The sequence below is a fragment of the Rhinolophus ferrumequinum genome, chromosome 12 (assembly GCF_004115265.2).
Source record: "Rhinolophus ferrumequinum isolate MPI-CBG mRhiFer1 chromosome 12, mRhiFer1_v1.p, whole genome shotgun sequence".
Taxonomy (NCBI): domain Eukaryota; kingdom Metazoa; phylum Chordata; class Mammalia; order Chiroptera; family Rhinolophidae; genus Rhinolophus; species Rhinolophus ferrumequinum.
Genome location: NC_046295.1, coordinates 34600037 through 34608661, shown reverse-complemented (window position 1 = coordinate 34608661; position 8625 = coordinate 34600037). Strand labels below are relative to the sequence as shown.

Genomic DNA, 8625 nt, shown 5'->3' with positions numbered 1-8625 from the left:
TTCCTATTTTAACAAATATTTATTGCGGGCCTACTATGTGCTCAGTGCAGTGGCACTCAATTTCCTAATCTGTCTCTTAAACCGATCCTGAGAGGTATTAATTATTTAATGGCATAACTAGAAAAGCATCTAAGTGATTTTAAATTTAGTTGAAGAAATAGAATGCAGCATTGTATTAGGGGACTATTTCTTTTCAACGTGTTTAACTGTTACTAAACATTTATGTGAGGATTTTTGAGGGAGTCAATAAAAAGTATTTTTTCTTTAGAAATATTCATTCACCTTAAAAAGTAATCTTTTTATAAAAGAGCTTCGTTTATAAACCTGCTTAGAGTGAATATATTGTACCTCAATCTCTTAATGGTATGTATGTCCTTTCTCCCCCAAATTAACCAAAATAGTAATTGCCATAGCAGAAAAATGTGACACAGGTGATTTGGCGATTTGCCTGCCTCATGGCCATGATGAAGGTTAACGAGAAACTACTTTGCATTTCGAAGATGAGAGGCGCTAGATACAAAAGTATCTACAGGTTATTTGTCGGTTGACCCGGCGCTGTGGTGCAAGATAACTATTGATTTAGTCTTGCAGGAGAAAGTAGGATGCCGCCACCGTTCACCGATTAGAGAGGCCTCATTTTTGCGCCCAACTCTGGGTTAATGATTGAGTCACAGAAATACTGGTGATGCTGATAACGTAGAGACCAACAGTAGCCTTTCTATCTCTGCCTTGTCGTCTATTACCTTTTCTTGTGGACAACGCGATTCCTAAGAGTGTGTGTCTGCTTGTTTCCTAGTCCATGAGATAAATAGCGACTTCACCTTGGTAGGCGCCGTCATGCTTCGGGTTTAATGTCGGGACAGGCTACCCCGCTGCACCGAAGGCGGCGCGGGTGTATTCTGCCCGAGCGCAGAGAGGAGGAGCGTGGTGGCTGCCTAGAGGGGGAGAGCGCCGGGTCGGCGCGCCTCGGCCAATCGGCGTGCACACCGCCTGACAACTGGCCAATCAGCGGGCGCAAAGCTCGGGGGCCCGAGCGGATATTACTGAGAAAGGGAGCGGTGGCTGGAGACTGCTGTGAGGGGCGCTGCGCCGCACGCAGCTGCGTGCGCCCGCCCTCCCCGAGAGCCTGCTGTCTGAGCTAGGCCAGGGTGGCCCAACCTTTCCCTCCCAGTTTGGGGCAGAGGAAGCCGAAAGTAGCTTCAGCGAGGTGAAGCGCCCGGGGCTGGCAGAGGACTGATCAGAACTTTGCTGAGATCGGGATGTGTGGGGCGAGGCCGTAAGGACTTGACTCACCTTCTCCATCCCCTTTTCTCCCCCACTTCCCATCCAGTGGGCTCCGTGCCTCCAGCTGTCAGCCCCCGATTTCCTGGCAGGGTGTGGCGACCCCGATTTCTGTTTGCAAGCACAGCCAGGAGTCCAAGAGCCAGGTCCCAAGGCTGGATATCTTTTGCCAGCAGTCCAAGAGCCAGATCCCAAGGCTGGATATCTTTTGCCTCGGCTGCTAGCCCGGGCCTCAGAGTCTTGGTGAGTGCTGTGATGTTGCTGGGGTGTCAGGGAGGGCAAAGGGTGCGAATCACCTTTCCTTATCTTTTCAATTTACTTGGAAGTTTTGCGTTAAGGTGCAAACCATGCCCGATGTAGATAGAGCCCGTGAGGCTCTCAGTCCGGCTCAGCCCTGCGCGGCCCAAGCACTGTTGATGCTGGAAGAGCATCTGCAGAGCTCTGTGCCCAGTATCCTTGTGGGGCTGTAATGACAGCAGAACACTTCCGTTATTAGTTATTTGTCGGGGTGGTGTAGGTGGATGAGAGACCTTGGGGAGGCATAGGGTGGGACCGCTCTGTGTTCGATGGTCCCCTTTTGATCAAAAGAAAAATAATTCTTCCATCGACATTTTAATTTTCATCTTGGTCCTACTAGTTGGGTATGGGGAAGCCTGACAAGTGGCCTAGGCTGGCCTAGTTGGACACAATCATTGCCAGGGACTGTCCCCAAAGTGGGTGTACAGCCAGAGGGGGCTGCGGTTAAAGGTCAGGTGCTCACAGAGCATTTAGAATTAACAGATAAAAACTTTGTTGGGCTGGGGATTCCCGGGGGATTCTTGAGACACAAGACGGGTACCTGTGTGTGGCCTGGATGCGAGGGACAGGTGGAGAGCAGGGCTCCTTAAGGGGCCAGAGGCAGGCAGACCAGGAGGTCTGGTCCGAGGGCCTGGTCACCGTGCCTCATGTAGGCCGGTGGGTTTGGGGATCTTTTCGTGTCTCCCAGAGTGCAGGCGACTGAGCGTGGGCCCGAGGGAAGTGCCATACACCATGGCTGACCGGCAGGCGGGCCCGGCGGCGGGGGACTGGGAGATCGATGTGGAGAGCCTGGAGATGGAGGAGGACAGCCACAGGGCGCCGCCGCGAACGCCGCCAGGGCCCACCCAGCCGCCGGCAGACGGGGACTGCGAGGACGAGGAGGACGAGGACGAGGAAGACGACGACGGGGAGTTCGAGGGCGAAGGCGAGGAGGCGGGCGCGTCCCCAGGGGTGTCCGGCAGGCCAGAGAATCAGGGGAGCCTGCCGCTGAGGCCGCCTGCGTCGTCGCAGGCCTCGCAGGCCCTCGCGGGGCATGCAGAGCGCGGCACGAACGCGGGAGGCTGCGTGGAGCCACGGAAGCTGAGCCGCACGCCGAAGTGCGCGCGCTGCCGCAACCACGGCGTAGTGTCCTGCCTCAAGGGCCACAAGCGCTTCTGCCGCTGGCGCGACTGCCAGTGCGCCAACTGCCTGCTGGTGGTGGAGCGGCAGCGCGTCATGGCCGCCCAGGTGGCGCTCCGGAGGCAGCAGGCCACCGAGGTGCGTACCCGCTGGGCCCGGGGGCACGCCTCGCGGTGGCGTCAGGGGCCTCTGTGGGGGTCGGTGAGTTGGAGGGGACATGGCTGCTCCCCACCCACGCAGGCCCAGGACTTCGGGGCGCCTGACACTTCCTCGGCAGTGTGGCGAGAACACCTCTCCCCACGCTGGCCTGCAGGGTCGGGAGGGAGGATGCCCGGAGCGTCGCTGGGGAACTTTGTAGAAAAGATTTTGTGTTAAACAGTCGACAAGGGCTCGGAAATGGTTAGGCCAGCTCGAGACAATATGGGAAGGGAGTTTAAAAAATAGTTTAACATTTATTTTGCTGGTGTTGGCAAGAGGAGGATTAGAATGGTTGACGCGGTGCATGGCGTCCATAGTGATGCTGCACGCTGTACTCGCGCTGATCACAAAAAAGAAGAACGCAGCACGCAAGGCCCAGGGTGCTTCTGCTGTCACGGGTCATTTGAGATAGGCCGAACGTGCTAACGCTTTTACCGGAGACCAGAAGTAGCATGGGAAGTTAGCTGCCTGCAGCCCAAGGTCATGCAGCCAGAAGCTTCTGAACCCGATTGCTACCTGCGAGCCGGTGGAGGGCCCTCCGCGGTCTCCCACCGTAGGGCTCCCGCTGTGCGGAGAGCCTGGGTTCTCTTTTCAGAGGAACGTACTTCTTGAACCTTGGACTTGATGTTCCTGTGTTCCTGTACCTGGAGAGCTCAGAGCAACTCAGGGCAGGGAGAGGATTTTTGATTTTACTTTTTACCGAGGAGGTGCTGGGGAGTGGATCAACGTATACACCAAAGACAGTGACTCTAATAGAAAGCCTCCCAAGGGCCCTGGAGAGTGCACTGGAAGCCCAAGGTGGCCCTGCTCCGGACTCGGCCTCCTCCCGCATCCAGCGTGTTTCACTGCGGACCCTGCGTTCCCTGCGTTCCCACGGCCTGCTGGGCTGGACGGTCCAGGATCCCACCACCAGGAGGGGACAGCGGATGCAAGGGCGGGTGTCCCCTTATCTTACATCTCTGGCGGCCTCCGTGTGTTTTGTTCGCCTTCTTGCGTCCCAGTCACCCAGTGAACAATCTGGAGTTTTCGGCCAGACCAGGGGACTGTCAGAGATAGGAACCATCCTATCTCTCCCTCAACACCCTGCCCCCGTCCCACCAGTCCTACTGTGAGGGGAAACCAGCCCCATGTCACTGTTCAATGGCAGGCCCTGGGCACGTTCAGCCCTACCACTGGGCACAACGCGGCCCGCGTAGTAGCTGTCTTTTAGGGCCGAGCACCCACCATCTCCTCGGCTGTAGATTTCACCTTCCTCATTGATGTCCCACCATTTTTGGCTGCGGGGAGAGTCTGCGTGACTCTAACAAAGCAGCCACAGAGAAAGCCGGAGCCCTGCTTGCCAGTAGACCGCTTCGGACAGAGCTAACTTGTTGCCTAGGAATTAAGGAGTGCTAATAATATTAATTTATTTGGAATCATTTAAACATGAGCTAGGAAAAGAAATACATTTAGACAGGGGAGAGTTGCTGACACCGTTCCTTTTCGCTTTCCCACGTTTTCTTTCAGAGCATTATTGATTATGGTTTTTGTGTGTGTGTGTTTACAGGACAAGAAGGGGCTTTCCGGGAAACAGAATAACTTCGATCGCAAAGCTGTGTATCAGAGGCAAATCAGGGCACCCAGTTTGCTGGCCAAAAGTATTTTAGAAGGTAAAGCAATGCAAAATTATTCCTTTAGCCTTTTAAACCAAATTCTGAGTGAAATTCTCATCATTCTGGCACATGTCATTTTTATTAACCGGTGAAGGAGCAATCTGAGGGGAAGGTACTTTTTATTAGAAAGTTTTCCCTAAGAAGGAAATCAGGACAAGGAAAAATGAGTCTCACATACCTCCTGAGGTTTTTGTTACTGATAATTTTGTTGTCTAATAGATACTAGATTAACATGGAGTGCATATGGAATTTGTCCTAGTGTGAGGGATGTACAAAGATACAGTGCCAAGTGATCCTGGAACAGATGTACTGGAAGGAAATAAATTTTAAAACATTCTTTCGTTGTAGTTGGAGCAAAATAGAGTAAGTCAGGTGAGGAGTTTAACAGCTACCCACACCAACAAAGACCTCTAGTCTGGACAATTCAACCTCTAATCCCATTCTTTTTCATTTTACCATTTTCCTTCCTGGACTCTCTATAATTGTGGTTATTCCACACATCACTTTATCACTTTGACAGTCGAGACTGTAGACTCAAATAAGAGACGTGGAGGTTGAATTTGAACAGAGTAAGTGTATAACTCTCTCCATGTTCTCACTTTCTGTAAAGCCTGGGGATACATTGATTTATCTTAAAATATTTCTGATTTTTCAAAGTATCTCTGTTCAGATATGAAATATATTTATTGACCTGATAAATAATATGCTGATTGCCTTTCACCATTTCAGGAAAAGAAAGACTTGCACTAATTTGCACTAATTACTACTTCATAAGATTCAGGTTGCAAAGAGGATTAAAAAATAGATATTTGAGTTCTGTTTTTTTCTTATGTGGCTTCTGAATTGGCTTGTTCTGGACAGGTTTTAAAGTTTGTTCGTGTCTTACCCTGTGCTGCATCCTTCTGTCCTTCGAATGGTTTCTCATGTTTAAGAAGTCAATTTGATTACAAACTAGGTAAACAGATTTATAACCATAGGGACCACAGTGATAAATTGAAATTGTGCCAAAGCAATTTGAGAAGTGGGAGGACTACATGGAATAGTAAATGCAAGTAAATAACTTCCTGGCAAAAACTTACTATGGAAAAGGAAACATTAATTTTCAAATTTTATTTTATTTGCAAATGAGTCTGATGGGTTTGTTACACAAATAAATGTTACAGTGGATCCTTCATACAAATTTGATAGTGGTGAGTGTTGGGGATGATGAAAGTATTTTATGCCACCAGGAATTCTATTCATGCTGTTATACTGATCTTTGTTTTTGACTTCATAAAGTATGGAATGATTTAAGCTATGTTCGAATGATTGCTTATTCAACCATTTGGGTATTTGGCTAACATGATTAGTGCTTGGGAAAAATGTTTTAGAGAAGTTATTTTCAGTATAGCCGGGATCTCCACGCTCTGCTCCCACTTTTGTTTGTTTGTTTGCACTGGCAGTCAGGGGTAGGGGCCTAGTTTGGTGTTCACTACAGAATCTGTTTGACTAGTCAACAGCTCTTTTCAATTTTCTGTGTTTCGCTGTTTCCTTAAGTCTTTTCTGTTTTTCTCCTCACTAATCTGCTTTAACTTTCTCTTTTTTCCTAGTTCTCCTTGGATTATTCTCCAACTGTAACAATGTGTACATAATGAGCCATCTTTAGAAAATAAAAGTGACATCAGCTCTAGGTATAGCTATCTTTTTTTATAATGGAAAAAGATAACACGGATAGTAACAAATTGTTGATTGAAGTGAGATCAACAGCCTTGTGTAGGAGCCTGGGAAGAATGTTAAAATTTCAGCCAGGGAAGTATTTTTGTGAAAGTAAACAAACAAACCTATAACTACAAAAACAAAAATAACAAAACATTATTATAGCCTTTCCTCCAAAGGGAACAATGTAAAATTGAACTAATACTTTTGCTTTCTGTATAAATATATTAGTGATATAAAACTGGAAACACTTGTTCTGTCAATTTGTAGTATTTCGGTTGCCTCTGGATGTCCAGATTTTTCTTCCCTAGATGTTAATCTCTTTCGTGTGCAATGCTTGCTTATTTTAGGCTACCGCCCCATTCCAGCAGAGACTTATGTGGGAGGGAGCTTACCTCTACCTCCCCCCGTAAGTGACCGGATGAGAAAAAGGCGGGCCTTTGCTGATAAAGAGTTGGAGAACATTATGCTGGAGAGAGAATATAAAGAGAGGGAGATGTTGGAAGCTTCCCAAGCTGCTGCCTTGTTCCTGCCCAACCGCATGGTGCATGGACCTGAATACAATTCCTACAAAGGTGCCTACAACCCCACCCCAGTGGAACCGCCAAGCAAAGACTTCTGTAACTTTTTGCCCACTTGCCTTGATCTAACCATGCAGTATTCAGGGTCTGGGAATATGGAACTAATTTCTTCCAATGTCAGTGTGGCCACGACTTACAGACAGTATCCCTTGTCCTCAAGATTTTTAGTTTGGCCCAAGTGTGGCCCAATTAGTGACACTCTCCTCTACCAGCAATGCCTGCTAAATGCCACCACCTCAGTTCAAGCCCTGAAACCTGGGGCCAGCTGGGACTTGAAGGGAATACAAGTCCAGGATGGGCTCGGTACAGAACATGATATGTTGCCACCCAAATTGGAAGGCTCTCTGGTGCTGCCTCACACTTCTGAGGTCCAGACCTCAAGAACTGACCTTCAGGGTCACCAGGCTGTTCCTGAGAGGTCTGCATTCTCCCCACCCCGACGGAATTTCTCTCCGATTGTTGACACGGACTCCCTGGCAGCTCAAGGGCACGTCTTAACCAAGATCAGCAAAGAAAGCACCAGGCACCCTCTACCACTTAAACATAATCCATTCCACTCACTATTCCAGCAAACTCTTAATGACAAATCAGGCCCTGAGTTGAAAACACCATTTGTCAAAGAGGCCTTTGAAGAGGCCCCTAAGAAACACAGAGAGTGTTTAGTCAAGGAGAACCAGAAATACACTTTTACAATAGATAGATGCGCAAAAGACCTTTTTGTAGCCAAACAAGTTGGAACAAAACTCTCGGTGAATGAACCGCTGTCATTTTCTGTTGAGTCTATTCTCAAGAGGCCTTCATCTGCCATCACTCATGTCTCTCAGTGAAAGGCTGCTTAAATGGAAAGCTGGATTTTCTGCAGTCTCAGAGGGTTCTTACCAGTCGCTAATTTTCTTTTTCAGAAAAAAAGTTTAAGATGTTTGTATAAAGAAATTTGTAATGTAAATGATGGCGATTTAAAAATTCTATATATTCATATGCATGTACTTTTTCTCACCACATAAATATATTTAAAGATGGAATTGCTCATGTGCAAGTTGTAAAGTTCTAAGCTTTACACATTATTTCTAGAAGCAATAAAATTGACATTGTCTTCTAAAAGACTCAGTATTTGCTGAAGTAAATAGTTGTCTCTGTCTAGGTGGAAAAGCTAGTGTCGATGAAATGTGATCTTTATTTTTCTATGATTCTGTGTATTTTCAAGTGCTCTTAAGGGTTGCTGGGGGCCAAACTAATGCTTCAGTTTTTGCATTTTGGAGGGCATGTAAATGTAGCTATTCAAGACTGAGACAAAAATAACTTTATGGAGAACATAGGGAAGATTTGCATGTTTATAGAATCATAATTTCATGTGATTGGACAAAATTGTATTAAATTAAAGAGAAATCAAGTTTAGCATCTTGTTTATATGATGACATGGGTTCTTGGAAGGATCTCTTAATTCTCTGGGTCCTGGCATCCTTCTCTGGTGGGGATGTAGATATGGGGTCTCAAGCTTCCTTTCTCAATTGAACCTTCATTCTGTGATTTTTGGGTTGCTAGGGGCCACAGAGCTGGTTCTCTTGTAAGGTGCAGTCAGTTCACACTATGGTGCATTGTTGAACTTTCTCTTAGCTCTTGTGTTACTTCTGTTTCCTAAGGACTGGTAAGGGCCTGTCCAGAACTCTCAGTGGGTCCCTGACTGTCAGCTTTATATGTCCCACATTTTCACCAGTGTCAGAGATATTCAATGTAGCTCTTTTCTGAGATAAAAGCATTTACTATTCAAATTGCTTCAGCTGCTGAAGCCAGCAAATGTTTAT

At 47.4% G+C, this 8625-nt stretch overlaps 1 protein-coding gene across 3 annotated transcripts; it reads left to right on the top strand.

Annotated features, from left to right (window-relative positions):
• Nucleotides 1-1080: 1080 nt before the first annotated feature.
• On the top strand, nt 1081-8199 carry DMRT2 (doublesex and mab-3 related transcription factor 2). 3 transcript variants are annotated; one of them, XM_033123317.1, is made up of 6 exons: nt 1081-1207; nt 1331-1524; nt 2267-2835; nt 4442-4544; nt 6137-6217; nt 6593-8199. In XM_033123317.1, the coding sequence occupies exons 3-5, from the start codon at nt 2311-2313 to the stop codon at nt 6190-6192; spliced, it is 684 nt and encodes a 227-aa protein (XP_032979208.1). In that variant the 5' UTR covers nt 1081-1207; nt 1331-1524; nt 2267-2310; the 3' UTR covers nt 6193-6217; nt 6593-8199. The 3 variants fall into 3 exon arrangements, with proteins under 3 accessions (XP_032979208.1, XP_032979206.1, XP_032979207.1); XM_033123315.1 differs by lacking the exon at nt 6137-6217 and having other exon boundaries at nt 6593-8197; XM_033123316.1 differs by lacking the exon at nt 6137-6217 and having other exon boundaries at nt 1086-1524; nt 6593-8197.
• Nucleotides 8200-8625: the final 426 nt, after the last annotated feature.